Genomic DNA, 23,209 nt, shown 5'->3' on the forward strand with positions numbered 1-23,209 from the left:
AGACGAGATTGAAGAGCACTGTAGGAGCAAGATAAGGACCTGGGTTTCTAAAATATTTACAAATATTTTAGAAACCCATGGTCTGCTCTTGGTTTATTTGCTACTATTGCTGTTGTTGTTTTAAGTTTTGTGCAGACTTACTTCACTATCTATCCGGTAAAAGATTAGTGCATGGAATCAATTTGCAGCTACCCCAAAAGACAGCAGATCAATTTTTTTTTGTAAGTATAGGTTTAGGGAGTCCTATAGTGGCGTTTTTAAGCCCTATAGTGACGTTTTATAGACCTATAGCGGCGTTTTTATTCAATTTGTGGAAATCGAGTTTTTAAAACTCGATTTTCAGCTTGATTTTTTCCCACTTTAGCGTAATCCACATACAAATCGAGACTTAAAAACTCGATTTTTATCTTGGAACTCGAGTTTTAGACACTCGAGATGCTAGTTTTCAACATTGTTTTGAAACTTGACAATTAACTAAATTTTTTAATATTTATTGTTATTTAGAAAAAAAATTCGGCTTAATAAACATCTCTAGTTTAGTTGGGCCACCATTTTTTATAAAGAAAAGAATAATGAACTGACCTTCTCTAATATCTTTGTTATCAATCTTTTAGTGTCTAAATGATTAATAAAGTTACGTAAATAAATTTTTTGTGAAAAAAAGAAGAAGAATGTTACTTTAATGCTTTTGCTAAACAAAAGACTGAACAAAAGAATTTTTATTAAAAAAATGTTAATAGATATACTTAAAGTAATGATTAATAATTTATTTAAAGAAATCTTTTATAAAAAAAAAAAGAAAAAAACAGTAAATATATATATATATATATATATTTTCATAAAAATAATGTAAAAAATTTCTTAAAATAAATGATTAACCATTACCTAAAATCACCGTTAAAATGACTCTAATTAAATAACTGGACTCTTGAATTACAAAACTTTGACTAAGAGAAAGCCTTGTGTCAGCTCCCACGTATGACACAAGTCCTAGACTCAAATAACACCACGCGGCAGAGGTTTTTACAAACTTTGACACTAATGACACTAGGATTTTCTTACTTTACCTTCACTTTACACTCCACACTTCACACACTAGCTGTTGACTTTATTTTCTTCACTTCACCTGCTTCACTTCACGTCGCACACTGCACCTTACACGTCTCACTTGGTGCTTTATGACACCAAAAACTGAGTACCAATTCTACATATTTAACATGCTTAAAGTCGGTTAATTAACTCACCGACTTTGAATTCTCTAGCACATTCTTTTATTGTCTTTGAATAATGGTAAAAATCTCTCTTTCACCGACCTTCTAGACATCTTGTAAAGTTGTGGCTGAGATTAACTTATGCAAGGAAGCTCTAGAGAATTCCCCAGAGAGAGAGATTACGAGAGAAATTCTAGAAATTTCTAGAGAAATAGAGAGAGAGAGGCGGTGCTTGATGTTTAACAGCTTAAGTACCGGTGTACGATTTCATCATTTCTATTGGATTGGAGCTAGTTATACAAGTCATCACAAGTCTCATGCGCCTTCCGGTCAAATTTTGTCATTTCATTTATAAATTAAGAACCAGAGAGATATTTAATACCACCTCTAAAAAGAACCAAACGATATAATTATAAAGGCATGGTACAGTCAAATATGCAATACACGATAAAGTTACAAAATAAGAAATTAAGAACAGACAACCTAAAAGAAAAACAATTGAAGAATAAAGTCGAAATGCAAGAAAAGTATCATGTACTAAAAGCCAGGATGATTTTTCCATTGGGATGCTAATTCAGAGAGTGCCTTTGTAGAAGATCCATCTGCAGTTAATGCTTTCTCAGCAGCGATCTTTATATCTTTCATACGATTACGAACTTTCTTCCCTTCTTCTCCAACCATGAGATCCTTTACAACTTTTGCAATTTCCTCTCGATCAATTAGACCATTTTTGTTAGTTTTTGGCCTCAGTGCCACTTTTAGATCCTCAGCTAATAATGGTGCATTCATTTTTTGTTCTGCGTAAAGCGGCCAAGCAATCAATGGTATGCCTTGCATGATACTCTCTAGGGTCGAATTCCAACCACAATGAGTTAAGAACCCACCCGTGGAGCCATGGCTAAGAACTTGGGCTTGTGGTGCCCAAGAGGGCACCGCTAGACCCTGCCCTTCAGTCCTCTCTACGAACCCTTTTGGTAAGAAAGCAAGAGGGTTGTTACCGAGAGTTTGATCACTAAGGTATGCAGCATCAGCTGATTCATTATTTGGGGTTCTTACAACCCATAAGAACTTTTGGCCACTCAGTTCCAATCCCAAGGCTAGCTCATTTGTTTGATCATATGAGAGAGTCCCACCACTCCCAAAACAAACAAATAAGACAGAACCATGTGGTTGATTTTCCAACCATCTTAAACAGTCTGACTCTGATTTGTCAACCTGATTGCTTGAACCACTTTGGATTGGTCCAATTGGATAAAGTGGGAGATTTTTAGCTTCTTCATCTAACAAAGCTTTTATGGCACTTCCTTCCAATTCCATGAAGGTATTAACGATAATTCCTTCAGCTAATCGGAACCGTTTTGTGTTGCGAAGAAACATTTTGTACAACTCACTCGTTCGATCTTGAACCGGTTCTAAAAGATCTCGACCGTGAATAGGTATGCACCCCGGAAGCTTCAATGGCTCTGGTAGGTCTCTATACTCGCATGAAACTGTCTCGTCCAGCTTTGGCAAATGAAGAATCAAAGACAACGCGAAAGCATTTGTGGGGAAGAAAATGTAGGGTGAGATGTTGAGTTCTTTAGCAATATCTAGTGCATCAATCCCAAAAGGATCGACTACAAAAGCTGCAAATCGAGTAGACTTCAGCACCTCACGAAGAGGTGGAAGTGAACGAGTTAAGGTGAGGATAGTTTGGACTTCAAACTTTAGGCCTTTGATCTCCTCCTCCTCCAATATCACAGGAGGAAGAAAGACATGATCTATGGTGGTGGGAAGGGCTTGAAGAACTGCTTTCATGGCTTTGGATGGAGACCCAAGTACGGGAATGATACATGTGATGTGGAAGTCATGGTGAAGAACAAATTGTTTGGCAAACTCGACAAGAGGGATGAGATGTCCCATCCCTGGACTTGGTAGAAGAGCTATGTGTGGTTTTTGTTCCATTTGGACAATATACAAGTCAACAAATAATTTGAAGAGATTGTTTTTGAAAGAGAATACAATGGTTTTTATGGTTGAGACTTCGAAGGTTAGATGGTTTTATATAGTGTTAGAACTTAGGATTTGTATTTGATTATTTCGAGTATCTGAAAACTACATGTGGGACGGCATATATAGACAGAACCCCACATACACCCACTAAACCCGGCTGATTATAGGTTCTTTTTCTATCTAATTTAAAATAATAGACAGTTATTTATTGTTTATTTAAACTCATTTGTTAATATGGTTTTGGTTAAATATATGTGTGTGATTATTGGATGTAGTGGAACTGAGAGAAAATCAATAAATTAAATTTATATTCCATAGTTTGACTTGACTATGAAGATAGAATAATTGGAATAATGTTCGAAGGAGGGATAATTGGCATAAGCGTGCTTGCTTGCGTTAGTGTGACGTAACTACAAACGTTAGTTCAAAAAATAAAAAAAATAAATCAACAAGTATCTATTTAAATATTTTTCTAATATTATAAAAAATTTTAAATTAAATAATGGCCTTGACATACTTGCATATACTAGTGACGTAACTACAAACGTAAAACTCCAAAAATTGTTTAAATAATAGCAAATAAACGTACGTCAGTGTGTTAGCTAGTGTGATGTAACTTCAAAAGTAAATCTAGGGAAAAAAAATTACCTTTAATTAACAATTTGGGGTCATTCATCTCAAGGGGTTTCGTCTTGTAATTATTTGGTGCAATTGATTTTAGTGACTACTCACATCTGAAAAAAATAATTAGGGCCTCTGAAAATTTTTGGATAACATTAAAAAAAAAAAAAAAAAAGCTTATATTTTTTAATATAAAACTAACCCATACTACAAATATTGAGAGAAGAGAGGTTGTCATCATAGTTGTTGTTAGAAATACTGAATAAATAGTATTGTATTTTATAAGTAATGAAATATAGATGAGTGTGTAGTACAAATATGTGTGCTATACAAGTAAATAATGTGAGCCTAAAGCCCATAACCTATACACGTTAACAGCTCACCTTAAACTCAAGGTAGGTGTGAGACCAATTTGAGGTTGTCAACCAAAGCACGAAAGCGTCCCTTAGGATGTGACTTGGTGAAAATATTTGCAAGTTGATCTTTAGAGGAGACTGAGAATAGCTTGAGAGCTCCATGGACAAGATGATAGTGGATAAAATGACAATCAATCTCGATGTGTTTAGTTCGTTCATGGAAGACATCATTATGAGAAATATGAATGACATTCTGGTTATCACAATAAAGAGGAGTAGCATAGGATGTAGGCACACATAAATCCTTAAAAAGCCATCAAAGCCACAAGAGTTCATATGTGGGATCAGTAAGGGCACGATATTCCGCTTTAGTGCTAGAGCGGGCCACAATAGTTTGTTTCTTGCTTTTTTAAGGATCATAGAAGAACCAAGAAGAAAACAATAACCAGTGTAGACCTTTGATCAGTGGGATCTCCTGCCCAATTAGTCTCATAGAATGCACATAGAACAAGAGGAGACAAGGCAAAGTAAGAAAGGCCACAAAAGAGAGTGTCTTTCAGGTATCGAAGAATGCGCAGGACGACAACATAGTGAATCGATCGTGGAACAGACAAAAACTAGCTCAACTAGTGAACAGCATAAGAAATTTCTAGACGAGTGGCAATGAGATAAATCGGGCCACTAACTAATCATCTGTAAAGAGAGGGATTAAATAGTGGTTTCCTAACTGAAGGAGTCAGATGTGCATTAAGTTTAATTAGAGTGTCAACAATCTTACTATTAGTAAGTCCAGCTCGAGACAAAAGTTCGGAAGCATACTTGGCTTGAGTAATATAATATACAGTCCATCAATAGAATGAGTGATTTCAAGACCCAAGAAGTAGCTGAGATGTCCAAGATTTTTCATCTCAAAGCTAAGAGAGCACAAACAAATGAGGTTTGAGCAACCGGAGTAAAGGTTTCTTCATTATCAATTTCATACTCTTATGTAAAACCTTTTGCAACAAGACGAACATTATAGTGCTCAATGTACCCATTAAAGTGAGTCTTGATCATGTAGATCCACTTACAATCAACCATAGACTTCCTAGGGGGGAGAGCCACCAAATCCCAAGTATGGTTGTTGACACCCCATTTTGCAACCCGCATTTAACTTCACATTAAGGGTAAAAGGGTAATTTTACCTTGAAAATATGCAACTTGATTTTGGTCATTAGATCATTAATCTCATTTCACCAAAATGATCTTAATGTTGTAACGATCAAATTGACTAGTCATAAACTCTAATCAGACCATCAGATTGAAAATTATCATCAAATCAAGTTTTAATGGCCGAGATGCACTATCACAAATTGAGTCCAACTATATGTGATTATAAACCATTGATTCCAATTGGTTATAATTATAATCAATTTGAGATTAATGACGTGTCATAATTTGATTAGCTAGGATTACATTTTATGGTAAGGTTGCACACACTTAATTAATTAGATAGTCAAACATTAATTATTCAATGAGTAATTTGTGCAATTATCTTTTAATTAGGATAAATTTGGAACTAATTAAGTCTTAAATGGGAGCGATTGGAGCTTATTAATGTTAATTGGAAACTAATTTAGGATCTATTAATGTTAATTGTGCTGAAATTATTTTGTAATAAATGACCTCTGCTCTACATTTCGTTGATATCTCTCAGAATATTTTTAATCTATGAATGATGTTAATTTTTCCAAAAACTAGACATCCAGGGCTTCAAATTGAGCACAAGAACGGGACAATTCCGATCCGAATTGAGGAGGACATGATTTTTGTTTTTGTTTTTTTGTTTTTTTTTTTAATTTGGCTCTACAAGCTGTTACAGTAGCTACAGGAAAATTGAATTTTGCTTGCTCCTCACTCCCACTAATCTCTGAATTTAGGCTGTGTTTGGTTGTCGTAAAACGTTTTCCGGAAAATACATATTTTCCGGAAATGCTAATTTCCGAAAAAGGAAAATATTTCTGTGTGTTTGGTTGCATTTCAAAAAATTTTCCGAAAAATATTTTCTGGTGTTTGGAAAAGAAGAAGGAAAAGACAAAACCCAGAAAAACACTTACAAAACCCAAAAGAACCGGCGCGATCGACGGCGGCGAAGCACCGTTCGCGAGATCGACGGCGCCGAAGCACCGTTCGCGAGATCGACGGTGAGCGAAGCACCGTTCGCGATCTTGCGAAGCACCGTTCGCGTCGATCGCGAAGCGTCGCTTGATGCTCCGCGAGATCGCGCCACCGTTCGCGTCGATCGCGAAGCGTCGCTCGACGCTTCGCGAGATCGCGATCGACGGTGCGATCTCGCGAAGCACCGTTCGCGTCGATCGCGATCTCACGAAGGGTGATTCGCGCACCGTCGATCGCGAGATCGCGCGATCTCGCGAACGGTGCTTCGCGCACCATCGATTGCGCTGTCGATCGGACCGGTGCTTCGGATCGATGGCGCGATCGGAGCTTCACGATTGACGGCGTGTCTGTGAGCTCTCTCGTTCTCCCTTGTGCGTCCCCAGTTCCGGAAATCATTTGAAGTGAAAATAGGAACTGAAATGGATTTCCGTGGTCAAGGGTGAAAATTTCGGTCAACAGGAAATCAATTTCTGGAAAATAACGTTTTCCGTGACAGCCAAACGCAGAATTTTCCGGAAATTGATTTCCGAAATTGGTTTGAAGTCGATTCAAACGCAGCCTTAATGCACCCAATTTTCCCAAAGGCTAAAATAAGGCTTAAGTTCATGATTCTTTGTCAACCCTCATTAAATGACCTTCCATTAATATTTTCTCCACCACTATTATATAAACCCCCCTCCTCTATTCCAAAGCACACAAAAATCTCCTCTCTTCTCCTCTCTTGAGTTCTAGTGAAGTAGAGTAGTTTTGTTATATCTTAGTCTTCTTAAGACTCAAGGTATTGAGTGAGACTCACTCACCCTTTCCTAGCTCTTCTTTTCCTCTACCAAGAGTCTCCTCCTCTACCGTATGGATCTTGCATGAAGGTATAATCCATTTTCCTAACTTATTTTTTATGTTGCCATGATGAGAATTTAAGATTAAAGCATGACAATAATTATTTAAATTCCCTTGAATATGTTTGAATGTTCTTAAATGTTACTATGTGTTTTTTACATGTTCTTGGTTATTCATCATATGTTCATGCATAACACTAGTTTTGATTTTAAATCCACATCAAAAACTTGAAAAAAATGTTTGTTTAATAATTCTTTCAAATCCTTGAATCTAGAATTTCACCATCCACACACATTCACTATAATTTATTTTTCAATCAAAATGAAATGCTTAATAAATTGAATTAAGGTTTATCACATGTACACACATTAAATTCAACATGCAAATTAATTGATAACATATTAGATGATGTGATATAAATGTTGGCCACCATAGTCTAAAAAACCGATTTCATCGGGTAAGGTGGGTGCCTAACACCTTCCCACCTTGTAACATAGCATCCGAGTTTAGATCAAGGGTTAGTAGATCAAATGCTTATCTATGTAATTTTCAATTTCTAGATTGTAACTAGGAAACAAAGCCATGTACTTTATCTTAGATTGTATTTAAGACCAAAGCCATGTAATTTCCTATGATCAATGTAAATTCAATTTCAAATTAATAAAATGATGAATTTTTCAATTTTGGTTTTCTTATTTATTCCAATAATTAAATAAGTAGTGATTCCATTGTAAAACCCTTAATCTAAAGGGGAAAAATATAATCAGTCGAACCTCCATTTTGAGAGGCAAAATAGCATGACTCCGCCCATTCATGTGAGTTTGGCCCAACATCCAAAAACAGGTCGGGGGCGCGGTCTCTCACAATGGTTTTTAGATAATGCATCAAGTTTCTTTTTCATTACAATATGCCATAAATAGTTAGTGGTGGCCTTATGATATGTGTGAAGCTCGTGTAGTGTAGTAAGGGCAGTGTAATAATAATAGTCAAGTAAATGTGCAGGAATGGATCTTACCTGAGTTAAGAGACAAGGTGGAATTTTTTGTGCAAGATCTTCAAGCAAAGCAAGAGCAGGAGACCCAGGCTAAAAGTTGGGTAGCTCGTATTCGACCTGTTCATCTTCCACCTGTTCATTTAAGGGTGATCTATAAGAGGCATCAAAATATCTGGTGGTTGGGTAGAAAAGTCTAAAGGAGGATTGGGAGCAATTATAGAAGGAATATGTGACTTGTTTGGAAAGATTTCGAAGACAGAGGATGTAGATAAGGAGGAACGGAAGTGAGAGAGCACAACAAAGAAGCAATATTCCCAAAAGACAACATTTCAAGAAACACAAATACGATGAGAGACATGATCATAACACTGATACCCCTTTTTGAGTTTCGCCATAGCCAAGGAAATAACAAAGTCTGGATCGAGGCTTAAGTTTGTTGTTCTCATAAGGCCAAAGAAGAACGAAATAGAAAAAACCGAAGGAGCACAGGTGTTGACAGTCAGGAGGTGACCCAAAAAAGAGCTCATAGGGAGTCTGATTATGGATGAGCTTGGAATGTGATTAACAGTATGAACAATATGAAAAGCGGCTTCACCGCAAAATGGGGCAAGAACTTTGGCAAAGAGAAGGAGAGCACGAACAGTGTCAAGAATATGATGAAGTTTTCATTTGGCTCAACCATTTTGCTGAAAGGTATATGGACAAGTTATGTGATGTACAGTGCCAAAGGAATGAAAAATTGCTTGAAAAGCATATTGAATATATTCAAGAGTATTATCAGATCGAAAAATCTTGATACGTTTGGAAAATTATGTTTCAACCATTTTTGTAAAGTTACAATAGATTTGTAGTAATTCAAAATGAGATTTTATAAAAAAATCCAACTATAACAAGAGTGATCATCAATAAAGACAACAAAATATCGAAATCCACCAATACTAGTAACAAGGGAAGGTCCCCAAACATCAGGATGAATTAAGTCAAAAATACCAGTAGATAGCAATTCACTATTATCGAAAGGAAAAGCTAGTTGTTTTCCTAATTGGCATAAAGTACAATCAAAATTGTCTTTGGACATAGAACTTAATAGACCCTTAGAAGCTAACTATTGTTGTCACACCCCAAACCCAAAAAGGTCTAAAACATGAGAAAAACATCCCAAGGGTACCTGTAGATTTTTCCTTTTTGGCAAATCAAACTATAGGAGATCTTTATTTTCCTTTCTTTTTCACGGGATAAGAATATATAATCATACTAAAATCTCCACATTACAAGTCAGAGCTCTATAACACATTAAACAATAACTAAAAATCATGTACCTCTACATAATACATGAATATATTATAAAACTCATTAAATTACACAAAAGTCACAATCTTATCAAGATTAAGGATCTTAACATCAAGTCTAGGCCTATCACACCAAAGGCTAACAAACCTCAAGTGACCCACCTCCAATAGAATTAATTAAGGTCTCGTTGAACATAGCAAGATCGAGTCACCAACCATTTACAACAAAAGTCTCCAAATTTAACATAGCACTCTAATCATCACAAAAGAAGTAAGCTCCATACCCAAGGTATAGCTAGTAAATCTAAAAAACTGTTAGAGGGTGGGATGAGCTAACGCCCAGTAAGTAGCATAATTAATGGGGGTGGGGGAAATGCAAGTTTCATTTTCAATAATAATAATATGATATGACAAGAATGATTGAATATTGAAACACAAAGTTTCTCAAAGTAGATACCTTGAAACTATATACTATAATCTATGAACACCAACAATATAATTGTTGAAGCCATAATATCTAACATAAGATAAATTATTACAAATATACCACATACCACATAAGTTGGTCAAGGGATCCACCCATTCACAACTGGCATAATATTGTCCTTTTTAGTATGCAGACTCTTGGCCCCATGGACAGCAGCCTTACCCATACCCTTAAGGTTTTTCTCTCCCCCCATGGGCAGCAAGAGAGCACGTCAAATAGGACCTCTCTTGCATGTGGTCTCTTGGCACCATGGGCAGCAACCTCACCCACACATAATCAAGAAACCTCTTCTCCCCATGGGCAACAGGGAAGAACGCGTCATCCAAAGTGAAAGGGCACTGACCTGGATTTGATTTCATTGTCACAAAGACTACAGAAACCAAATCGGGTGATCACCGGGAAATCACACATGGCATGGTGTTAAAACCCTATAAAGCTCACAAGTATACCTTTCCTTTCAAATACATAGTTTATAACTAGGTAGTTTCAGAAAAATCTTAAATAATCTAACTTCCACAAAGTTTTTAAAGTTTTCAACTTCATTCTTGTCAAAAGATTTTCTAACAATTTCCCACATAACCAGACAAAATAAGCATCTTTAAATTTTCTAATATACCATAAAATCTAAGATTTCCTTATCAAAGATTAAATAAAAGATGCTCATTTTTCCATATCAACAATTCATGCATTTCCCCAAATGCAATACCAAATATGATGCATTTCCATATATAATCATATATATATTTTAAGGTTACAACAAAATAGTTTTTAGGAAAGCATAGTTTCCATAAGTAGTTTCCAAAAGCGTGTCTAACCGAAAAATAACATTTATGAAAAATGTTTATTTTTCAAAAATCCCATTAAAAAGCTACTTACCTTGCAACCGCAAAATCCTAATTCTCCAAGCTCCAAGGAGATTAGCTAGAACCTAAACAATATCAAGTAAACCTATCACAATAAGCATAGAGCTTGAAATTGCATCTAGCCACAATTTAGGAATTGCCAAAAGAGCACTTAATTAGGCAAGCCTAGTATTTAACCTCATCAATAATAATTAATTCCACTTCCAAAGTTTCTCAACAAATTGATTCACAAGGCATAAACTCCAATTTATAAAGTTAACCCATTTAAAATCATCTCCAACATCATGACTAGCTTCCATAAAATTTACTCTACATCAATAAGAGACCCATGAAAGCAAAGTCAAAATATCCTCCAAGATAAGAAATTTAGAACTTCGACTAAGTCCAAATAAACCCAATGGCAATGGAAAATTAGATTTACCAACCATCACATGTTATAACTCAAAACCCCTAAATTTTCCACCATAAATAAACCTTAGGTAGTCATCATTAGCACAAACCATATACCCACTCATTAAATAATTCTACCAATACAAAACCCATACATACAAACACATAAATATCACTTCCAATGCTCATAAATCACATGAGTATCATTATTAAAGCTTAGATAAACAATAACCTCAAGCAAAAGTGTGAAACCCATAAAAAAGATTATAAATTTTTACCTCAAAAAAAGGATGTGAAGGTGCTTATGGGTTCTCAAGAATTTTCCGGTGACCTTACAATAAAATGATGGTGGAAATGGTGGTATGGAGGTACTGTCGAGAGAGTTTGAGGAAGTGAAGAGAAGTGTTAGACCAGAAATGAAAAAGAAGAAAAATAAAGAAATGAGAAGTGAGGAGTCGGTCAAAGAGATAAGGGGATAAGTGCAAAATGAGTGGTGGGGAAGAGTGTTAGGTGGGATAGTTGGGAGGCATGTGGGAACTAAAAGAAATTTGCCCCCCCCCCCCCTCCCTTTTTTTGTTTGATTGGGACGTTACAATTGTACCCGAGAAAAAGGGTGCATGACTAAGATGAGAATGCCAAAGTGTGAGAGAAGGTAAAGAAGAAATCGCAGCAGTTGCAATAGTAATAGAAACAGGAGCAACAAGTGGAAATGAAAGTTGTCCACAGGAAACTTACGCCCAACCCTAGGATTGATCCTAAGCTTCTACCCCATCCTTGAATCCTGCACAGTATAACCATAATAGTAAAAAATAAGGCGATAACCCAATTCAGCTAATTGGCCCACAGAGAATAAATTATAGGATATGTCAAGTATATGGAAGACCCTAGGAACCAGAATGTTGGTGGTTGAAACAAAACCTAGACTATTGCCATGCATGGTGGAACCATCAGCTATACGAATATTAAGAGGATGTGGTGCAGGTTTAAGTTTAGAAAATAAAGACGAGTGAGATGTCATGTGATTGCAATAGGCAGAATGAAAAAGCCAAGAGTGAGACTTACTAGGTAAAATTGAGAGAGTAATGAAAAGAGATGCATTACCAGCCATACAAATAGCCTAAGTTATTATGTTCTGTAGTTCAGTTAAGGATAGGTTGACAATGGATCTAGAAGACTAGGACTCAGTTGAGACGGAAGACATTGGCTTGGTAGACTCAATATTAATAACAATGGTAGTAGATTTGTTGAGATGGTAACAAATCTCAATAATGTGGCCAAAACGCTTGCAATAGTTGCAGAACTTTTTGTTAGATTGTTTGCGATGATTGCTAGAGCTAGATGCATCAAACCCTAATTGCAGTGGTTGCTCTGCGGGAGGAGCAGAAGGAGCAATAGCCAAAACATTAAGCTTATTTAGGGCTTGAAGGGTTGCAAGATGAGCTTCTTCTCCAACCAACTCATTTACAACAGAATAAAAAGAGGAATGAGGATTACGATTAAGAAGTTGACCTCGGATGGGCTCATAGGCATCGTGAAGTGACATCAAGAATACATAGAGATGAAATTCATCTCAAACAATAGCATATTTCTGGGCACCCTTTGAGCAAGCCCAAGTTGGATCAGAAAGGTCAATTTGGTCCTAAATGCAGTGAAGCTGATAATAGTTGTCATTAATAGATTACCCTTGTTCTTGCCTGAGCTGATGCAACTCAATCATTAACTAATATTTCATGGATCCGTGAGAAGTGGAGTATCTTTTGGCCAACATATCCTATGTAGATTTTGCATCATTAAAACTACCCAACATATTGAAGATGGAAGAACTGGAAGTGTTTCAAAGCCAAGTGAGAATCATGTGGTTGTGACTATCCCATTCAACCATGTGAGTGATGAAGGCAGTATCTTCTTTAGTTTCCCCCTCGATAGGAATAGTGATTGTACCAACACAATATTGTCAGAGCATGCCACCCTTAAGAAAACAATGCATAGCTTGAGACCTAGATAATTAGTTCTTATTCCACTCCAATATAGCATTGATGGGACAAGGAAGGAAAATATCTTTTTTATCCGTATAGAGACACACAATATGCAAAAATAGATTGCAAAAATGAAATCTACTCAAAAAACTGGTTAAGGAGAACCTGGATTGCAAAAAGTCAACGCTAGAAAAAGACAACGGTCAATGCCTAGTCAAAGTCAACGGTCAACTAGCGGCAAACATAAGCGGCTAATGTAGGCCTGATGATGTAAGCGGCTGACGTAGAGTGCTGACATAAGTGGCTGATGTAGACATGATGACATACACGGCTGATGTGGCAGATGATGTCAGCTATGGCTAACATAAGCAGTTGTCATGGCAATAATGACATCACAGATGACATCAACGGGATCCTTACTGGCATGTGAGGCACATGAAACATTCTTGCCAAAGCTTTGACCGATGCATGGCAATGCATGGATGGTCGAATTGGGTTGATTTTGGTGGGGATGAGTAGATCGGTTGACGATCTACACAATGGTATATTTGGTGTCGTAATCGGAGATCAAAAGTGATAGATCCAATGAAGGTAATGCTCTTGGTTACAAAAAGAGATCTTTTGGCGGTGGAGATTCAACCCTGAGGACCTCTAACGGCAGCAAAGTAGTAGGGAGAGGATGCAGAAGGCTGGCTAACTGGAGAAATTGAGGCAGCGGAGAATACTAACAAAGACAATACTGCGAGACACTAGAAAAGGTTAGAGCAATGGCTCTAATACCATGTTAGAAATACTAAATGAATAGTATTGTATTTCATAAGTAATAAAATATATATGAGTGTCTTTGTATAAGAGACAAAGTAATATGTGTACTATACAAGTAAATAAGATAGGCCTAAAGCCCATAGCCTATACACATTAACAGTTGTTAAATCAATAAATTTAATGTTTAAATAATACATAAACATACTTGCATTACTTATGCTACTACTGTGACGAATTTACAATAATTTCGTAAGAATCTTTACCCAAAAATTAAAGATCTACAAGCGTACATATCTCATTAATTATATATATATATATATATATTATATTATATCATATATATACACTTATAAAATAAATTATAATGAGGTGTAAATTTATGAGGCTTGCAAAACTGATGTGTCAAAATTTTAAAAGATCAATTAGTAGTCAAAGGTTTCGGTTTTATATTATATAGAGATGACTAACATCATGGAACCATTTCCAAAGGGATTTTTCCTCGTAATTTATAGTGGAACAATCTCTTGTAAAAGTTATTTATAGTTGACTATGAACTAAAATTTTCAATAATCATTTTATATTTTCAATATACCTATTTAAATAATCACTAAAAAATTCATTTCCATCTTGTTAAGAAACTTTGTTTTGAAAATTCAATGCTAAAAATGCATATTTCGTAAATACTAAACTCTATGCAAACTGTGGCCGTTCCCAGATTATTATTAATTTTTTTTTTAGGGGATGATAAGAAGTTTAAATTAAATAAAATTTAGGCTAAAATGCAAAACACACCCTCTAAGTTTGACAATTTTTCAATTCAATCCTTTAAGTTTGAGTTTTTTCATTTTAGTCCTTTAAATTTCATTCCTTCCCAATTAAGTCTTCCGTTAATATGTTGTTAGTTTCTACCATTAACATACCAAAACAACGTCGTTTTGGACCTTAATTAATATTTCATTATTTTTTTATATTTATTTCCTAATCTTAGGAAAAACGTTAATTAAAATAAAAATATAAAAACAGAAAGCAAAACTGAAGCCTCAGCCCTACCCCACCCAATAGATCTGAGAAACCAAGAATGAGAAAGAGGGAGAAAGAGAGAGTGAGAGATCGAGAGGGGGAAAGAGAGATCGCTGAGGGAGAAAGAGAGAGAAAGAAGATTGCAGCACCAAAATCTTTGATAACATACATGCCAACTGCAATTGTTCAACGATTCATCATCATCATCATGATCTTTATATAGTTTGTATTAAAAGTTTCGGGTCAAGTTATCAGGGTAGTGAACAACAAGTCCCATGTGACTGACTATTTTACCAGAAATCCACTTTTCTTCCGATAATGGTTGTTTATGTTTTAAGGTTTCGATAGCTGTTAAATAGTCTATATCGGATCCGTTTGGGATCTTCTTATTTTGCTGAAATTGAAAAAAAAATTGTTGAAAGTACTGTAGATAAATGTAATAGTTAGTTAAAATAGTACAGTGGGACCTATGAATAGTAGCAAAAATAAACTGAATAGTAAAATAAACTGACAAAAATAATCTTTGCCAAACGGACACATCACATATGCTCTTGTAAGTTGTAAGATTGTCTTTTTTTTTTTTTTTTTTTAATTTCTTTTTTCTGATATGGAATTCTGATGTTGGCAGACTGGAGGTTTTTTTGTGATGGATTATGGCAAAAAGTTACAAAACTTGATCATTTTTTTTTTTAAATTAACGTTTTTCATAAGTTTAAAGTTGTGATTTACAACTATTTTGTGTTGGCTTTAATTCTGTGCCAAATTTGATTGTAATGGTCAATCTTTTGTACCTTGTATTTTATGTGGGATTTTATATAAGGGTTGTGTGTGAGAGAGAGTGTGAAGACTCAAGGTAATTGAAGACCAAAGAAGTTTTTGTGGGTAGCTCGTGAATAGCCTTCCTGCGAAGTGAAGTACGTGCTCAGCACATAATTGGAATGCGAAGAGTCATGACAGATAGTGACAGCTGGTTTTCGCGAGTGTCTCGCGGGTAAGACCTTCTCACGAGATACCCACAAAACATTTTTTTTTGCCAATTTGTCATATCTAATACACCATGTCCCTACCCACACTATATATACCCACATTACCCAGATATGTTGATGAGTACTTTCAGAGAGAAAACCCTAGCCACAACCCTTTAGAGTTAGAGATTGTTATACCCACAATCCTCTACCCAATCCATTGTGGTTTTCCTCAACTCTTACCTCTCAATTTCCAAATTCTTGAGAGATTGATAGTCCAAACACTTACCACACCTATCCTGAGTGTAAAGTGAGGTTTTGGTGCTGTTGGAAAGTATTGGAAGAAGCCATTTGTTTGGTGGATGCAATCGAGCTGAATTGCATGATCCGAAAAGCTAGAGAAGACAAGGCTTGGTGAAGTCAGTTGGTAGCAGGAGCTTGGAGGGCTCAAGTACATGGGGTAGACTAGGCTTGGAGGGTCTTTTGTTATTCATGTACTCCAATTTATTCTCTAGTGGATTGATTTACCGCTTGAAGGGTGGCGGAGAGGGTTTTTGCCGAGTACTTCGGTTTCCTCTTTGATAACATATCGGCGTGTTCTCTTGTGTTTGCATTCTTTTTCCCTACTCTTTTAGCTTTCATTTTACTACTGGGATTTGATGAAAATGGTTTAGAGTAGTTATATTGTTTATCCGCTCAAATTTACTCTATTCCGCACTTAGTTTAAGTTAAAGTAAAATCAACCGAGCTGTAATTTTTAATTTGTGGGTCTAAATAGCTCTTGTGTTTTCATACATTTTCGAGCTTTCAATTGGTATCAGAGTGGGTAAACTTGTTTCGGTTTCATTACCAAAGTGTGATCCTTGACCCCTTGTGTGTTTTGCCATGGATAGTGCTTTGTATGCTTCTATGGATGTTGTTGATTGTAACATGCCATGTGTTTGTGAAAATGCCTCTATGAGTATTAATCCTCATAATTGTGATGACACATTACATGAATCTTTGGGTGTTGTTGATATTCCTAACATCAAACTCTTGAAGAAAGATGCTAAGAAGTTTTGTAAAAATTTGAGCAAGTTTCGTTATGAAAAGGATGATTTGATTGCTAAGTTCAATGAATCTAATAAATTGGTTGAAAAGCATAAGAAACTTGCTGAAAATTCTCTTGAAAAGCTGAAAGAGTTTGAATGTTTGAATATGGAATTGGATGCTAAACTTGTTTTGTCTGTAAGGTTGAATTTATTCAACCATCTAATTGGCTTTATTCCGTGCCAAATTTGCTTGTAATTCAGCATTTAGTAACCCTGTATTTAGGTGGGATTGTTGTAAGGGTAGTGAGTGAGATAGTGTGAAGATTGCTCAAGAGTGTGCAAGAAAACAGAGTGTGCAAGAAAACAGAGTGTCGCGGCTGGGACTCGCGGCTGGACTCGCGGCTTCAACCCGCCAGAAGATGCACACGTGCCAAGCATGCTGGAAGATGAACAGTCATGCTAGCTGGAGCACTACAGGACAAAACAGGACAACTGGCCATACGGTTAACTCGCGACTGGAACTCGCGACTTAGTCAAGCCGCGAGGTCAAGCCGCGAGCCACCCCTGTTTTGGAAAAGCCTGACGTTTCGCATTCCACTCCACTTCAGTATAAATACCCTTTTAACCCACGATTGAAAGAGTGCTTCTAGAGAGATTTTTGAGAGAGAAACCCTAAAGAAAAACCAGATTGTTTCACCCACAATCTCTACCTTAGAGTCTCATCAAATTCCCTCACTCTCTTCCTCTCCATTGTCAAATCCTTGAGAGGCCTTTATACCAAACCTGATTCTCACCATTATCATCTCTGTGAGACAGACGTTTGGAGTTCTGGGAAGCAGTTAGGAAGGAGCCAATATTTATTGGTTGATGCTACGGTGTAGTAGCGGAATCCGGAAAGCTAGAAAAGAAAAAGGTTCGGCGCAACCTCGTTGGAGCAAGAAGCTTGGAGGGCTTAGGTGCATTGGGTAGATTAGGCTTGGAGGGTCTATTGCTGTCCTTGTATCCCAACTGTATTTTCTAGTGGATTGATTACCGCTTGGAGGGCGGCGGAGAGGTTTTTCGCCGAGGTCTTCGGTTTCCTCTTCGATAACATATCTGGTGTTATCGCTGTGTTTGCATCTTCCTTCCTCTCTATCTCTGCCTTTACATTATCTGCTGTGGTTTATTTTGTTGTGGCTTAGATAGTTATTTAATCAATTCCATGTTATAGCATATGTTAAGTTTCCGCACACTAGTTGTTTAACATATTGCTTGTGTTGATTAAATTGGTTTTTGGGGGTCTAAACGTTCAAAAGTGTTTTTGTACACGTTTTTTGAACTTTCAATTGGTATCAGAGCGGGTACACATCTGTTTGGTTTCATTACCATTGTGTGATCCTTGACTCCCTTTCTTTTTGAGATGGATAGGTCTCAATCCCTTAATGCACCTCCATATTTTGATGGAAGTAATTATGCATTTTGGAAGGTTCGTATGAGAGCCTTTTTATGCTCTATTGATGAATCCGTGTGGGATGCTGTTGAGATTGGTTGGGCCAAACCTGAGGCAGCCAAATCCACATGGGATAAGGCAGCACTTGCTGCATCTAATGCTAACAGTAAAGCACTAAATGCTATCTTCTGTGGTGTGTCTCCAGATGAATTTCACAGGATTTCTCACATTACTATTGCCAAAGATGCATGGGAGATTCTGGAAACAACTTATGAAGGCACGAAGAAGGTGAAAGATACCAAGTTACAAATGCTGACCACTCGGTTTGAGGAGCTCAAGATGAGTGAGGATGAGTCTTTCGACTCGTTCTATGGGAAGTTAAATGAAGTGGTTGTCAGTAAGTTTAACTTGGGGGAGAAGATGGAGGACTCTAAAATTGTAAGGAAGATCCTTCGATCATTGCCGGAAAGCTTCCGTGCCAAAGTGACAGCTATTGAAGAGAGCAAGGATCTTGACGACATCAAGGTGCAGGAGCTGGTTGGTTCTCTACAGACCTATGAAATGTCGCTGCCAAATCAACGGAAGGGTAAATCCATTGCACTAAAGACCGTTAATGAGAAGGTGGAAGATCAAGGCTCGTCAGGAGAAGATATGGTTGACAAGGATGTAGCCTATCTTGTTAAAAATTTCAAGAAGTTTTTGAAATTCAAAAACAATGGAAAATTTGATGATAAGAGAAAATTCCAAAATTCTGGAAGGGAGAAGAGGGATTTCCAAAGGAAAGATGGAAAAGAATCCCAATCCACACAAGGTGTTACTTGTTTTGAATGCAACGGGCATGGACACTTCAAGAGGGAATGTCCTAATTATTTGAAATCAAAAGGCAAGGTGTATGCCACGACCTTGAGTGATTCAGACTCATCCGACTCAGAATCTGAAGAGAGCTGTGATGGAGAAGGGAACTATTCAGCTTTCATGACTATTGCTCATGTTGAGTCTTCGGATGAATTGAATTTGCTTGTTCAAGACCTTGGAGAACATAGTGAGGATGACTCACTAGGAATTGTTGAAGAATCGGAAGCAGAAGAAGAAAGCACTGCAACACTTCAAGAAAATTACAACTCACTTTTGGAGAAATCTGGTGAATACACAAGGGTGGCCAAGGCTGCTGTGAGAAAGATGAAGAAGGCTGAGGAAGACTACAAAAGTCTCCTAATCCGGTATAGGGAGGCCAAATGCGAGATTGAAACCTTGAATGGTGAGCTCTCCGAAGCTTACACTAAAGTGAGATTTCTTGAAAATGAGGTTGTTCAAGCAAATGCAAAAATAGAAAGGGTCACCACCAAGAAGCTAGACGATGTTATATCTTCTCAAAAGAGCTTCTCAGACAAATCCGGACTGGGATATAGCGGAGGAAGTAGTTCAACTGGAAATGTCACCAAAGAAGTGAAGTTTGTCAAAGCCAAAAATCCAGTTGTAGCTGACTCTACTGGTGTGAAGCTCAAGGTGGAGGAGAAGAAGAATGTGGTGGACCAACGGATGCTGAATCATCGTAATCAGTATGTGGGCAGGTCTGAGTCTCGTGCCAAGTCACGTCCTCGACCACAAAGAGGTCCTAGAGGAATGTATGTGTGCCATTATTGCGGACTTCAAGGGCACACTCGACCGAATTGCCAAAAGCTGAGAGCAAAGAACAGTGCTACTCCTCAAAGGTCAGGAGGACCAAGAACTGATAGGAGAACTTGGGCAGGGGATCAACCTAGAGAGCAAAATGGAGATCCCGGAATGATGGACGTGATGAAGATGATTGGTGCATTCACCAACTGCTTGGAAAGCTTCTCACGAAGGTTTGAAAGCCCTAACTCCCGTACCCAATCCTTTAAGGAAATCACCCCAAACGCAAGTGCCGTGTGGGTGAAAAGGGGTACTCATGCATAAGCATTACAACATGTCCATGCATTAATACTTCCTATGCTTTGTGACTATGTTTGTTCGGTATGCTTGTTGTTTTTGATTTTGTTTGTTTGTTTGTGAATATTTCTTAATTGTGTTTTATCAATCTTTTTGTTTCTTGAGTCAAAAATCCAAAAATTACATAAAAATCTGAAAATCAAAAAGGCTTGATTGACTTTGTTGAGTTTTGTCTTAAAACTCGTTTTGCCGTGTACCTTTGTGCTAATGGCTTTGTGCATTTTCGAGCATTGCTTGTTTTCATGCACTCATATCACTATGGGAAAAATCTTGAAATCTATGTGATTGTTGTAAATAGATCTTCAAACTTGTCATGAATGATTAGTGAATGGTTATGTTGATCTTGAAACATGCATAGACTTGTGTCTATATCTCTTCCCATTTTTTATTTTTTTTTGCTAAAAAGAGCTCACCAAATGTAAATCTCCAAATGAAAAGAGATATTGAGCTGCAAAAGCCTGTCGCACATTCTAGTATTTGACTAGGAAAAAGGGTAAGCGACCTTATATTAAAAGAGAAATTTCTTTCAAAAAGGGCCAAAGGCCTGTTCTTCATAGAGAAATGTTATATATCCCTCTCACAATGAGAGATGATTGCCTCAAAAGATCAAATGTTAAGGCTGAAAGTGGAGTCAAATGAAAGGCTCCAAGTTATGTTATCAAGTTGTGTGGGAAGTCATATATTCATATTTCTATAATTGAGATTGGTCACATGATCTAGTGCTAATTGTGTATGCCTTGGTTGAATTGATCATTGAAGCTTCACATTAGACAAAAGACTATTTCATTGTTGATATCCACACACAACACACAAGTTTATGTTTGATAAATGCCATATTCATTTGTGTGATTGTACTTGATAAAATGTGTTTTCACATGCTCAATCTTTGTTAATTCAAGCACAATAAGATTTTTGAGTGTTTTAGGTGTTTTTGGAAAGTGTTTTGCTGGAAAAATCTGAAATTTTCAAAAATACAGTTTTACCCTGTTTTGGCGGCTCAGTCGCGGGTATGTCAAGTCGCGAGCCTAAGTCGCATCTTCGCTGGTCAGTTTTGGCGACTTGTTCGCGAGTGGAAGGTCCAGTCGCGAGATTCACTCAGAGATTTTCGCGGCTCAGCTCGCGACTCACTCGCGGGTAGACCTTCCAGTCGCGAAAAACACTTAGAAAAATTTTTCAAAATTTTCCTCTTGTGTGCTTTGGCGGCTTGAGCTGGCGACTGTGTGGCGACTTGAACCAGTCGCGAAAATCGCGTGTTTTGCAGAAACAGGAGCAGTTTTTAAACTTTTTCAGTTTTTCCCTCGAATTTTTGTGACTGTTCATCTTCTCTCTTAACACTCTTCCTCCAAAACACTCCGTGCTCCCTTTTTTCCAATCTCTTGTGTTGCACTCTTACAGCCCAAAATCGTCAAGATACAGGTATGGGTTTTCTGATTTTCACTCTTTTCTACTTGATTCTGTGCTTTTACCCTTGATTTTTCGCATTTGATTGTGTTTTTGAAATGGGTTTGTGGTTCGGTCTCTGCTCTTTGTTCTTGCTTAGCTTGTGGATGTTGTTGATATAGGTTGTGTTAATGATAGTCTTATTCCTATTGCTCTTGTGCTTAGCTAAGTATTCCTTTCATTTCAATCTGAACTTTGAGCTGTTGATGTTACTCTTGGTTCTGTTTGAGGTTGTGAGTTTTCCTTTGCTAGATTTGCATGTCTTAGATTGTTAATCTGTGGGAAGATTCTGTTAGGCTCAATATATTGTGTGAATGTCATATCATTTTTCCATAATCTGCCTCAATGTCATTTATTTGCCTTCAGGATAGCTTCACCATGTTGTTCATGTGTTTCCTATCCTAGGCTTGGTTTATCCATATGTTTGAACTAAATTGCTTGCTGTTTAAGTGTTTGAAGTTCACTTGTTTGGTTGATATCTCTCTCTGTTAACTACATGGTACTGACTGGTTATGCACATATATTGTTATATGTTGTTGTGGCCTTTTCTGATTGTTCACAGATGGCTCCTTCACCCCAGAAGAAGAAATCTACTGCTAAAAGGGCTGACAAAAGACTTAAGATGGATCCTAGATTGTTTAGGTCAGTTCATCATTTTGAGAGATACAAGGATAACTTCTTGAATGCAGGAATCATTCAAGAGAGATTTGTGGATTTGGAAGATTTAAGGCAAACTTTTATTCCCAGTTGTTTTGAAGGAAGAGGATGGGAAAAGCTTTTGGGTGGTTTCCCTGTTGTGTGTGAACCCTTAATTAGGGAATTCTACTCAAATGCTGTGATAAAGGACAATGAATTGAGCTGCTGGGTGAGGGGTAAAGAGTTTGTCTTAGATGCTCATGTCATAGATGATGCTTTAGGACTTGAAGGATTAGATGATGAAGAATTCATCAATTACAAGGATAGGAGTGTGTCTATTGAAACAATTCAACAAAGGATAGGTGGGCAGAGAGAAGGAAAATGTTTGAATACCACTGCCTTTCCAGTGGACATGAGGTGCCTTACCATAATCATGATGTTTAATCTCTATCCCATTAGGAAATTGACTACAATCAACTGTGCTAGAGCAGTCTTTCTGATGGATCTCAAGGAAAAGAACTTCATAGACATAAGTTCCCACATTTATGACACCATTGTGGATGAGACCAGAACAACCTCTAGGCCTAAATTGATCTTTCCAAGTTTGCTTATGAGGATTTTTAGGAGTAAAGGAGTTCCAATCCCTCAAGACATCAGTCCCATGTCTACACCCTCTGCAATCAACAAGCTTACCTGCAAAAGGATAAGTGTTAGGCTTCCAGGAGAAGAAGATGAAGGTGATGAAGGAGAGGCTGCTCCAATGGAGACTGAAGCAGAAG

The 23,209-nt window shown here is 37.1% G+C and overlaps 1 protein-coding gene and 1 long non-coding RNA gene across 3 annotated transcripts in view; both read right to left on the minus strand.

Moving 5' to 3' along the window:
* Positions 1–1,599: 1,599 nt before the first annotated feature.
* LOC126723116 (hydroquinone glucosyltransferase-like) overlaps positions 1,600–23,209 on the minus strand; it is an 82,466-nt gene continuing 60,856 nt past the window's right edge. The window contains exon 2 of one of the 2 annotated variants that reach the window (XM_050426403.1): positions 1,600–2,041. In XM_050426403.1, the coding sequence (XP_050282360.1) occupies positions 1,749–2,041 (293 nt within the window). In that variant the 3' untranslated portion in view covers positions 1,600–1,748. Of the gene's footprint in view, positions 3,297–23,209 lie in introns of those variants that run through there. The other variant, XM_050426402.1, reaches the window with a different exon arrangement.
* Positions 9,823–11,622, minus strand: LOC126723119 (uncharacterized). The gene is made up of 3 exons (XR_007654170.1): positions 11,476–11,622; positions 10,821–10,892; positions 9,823–10,287 (listed from the first exon to the last, which is right to left on the minus strand). It is a non-coding gene; the product is annotated as an uncharacterized LOC126723119 (long non-coding RNA).

Source organism: Quercus robur, chromosome 4 (genome assembly GCF_932294415.1).
Source record: "Quercus robur chromosome 4, dhQueRobu3.1, whole genome shotgun sequence".
Taxonomy (NCBI): domain Eukaryota; kingdom Viridiplantae; phylum Streptophyta; class Magnoliopsida; order Fagales; family Fagaceae; genus Quercus; species Quercus robur.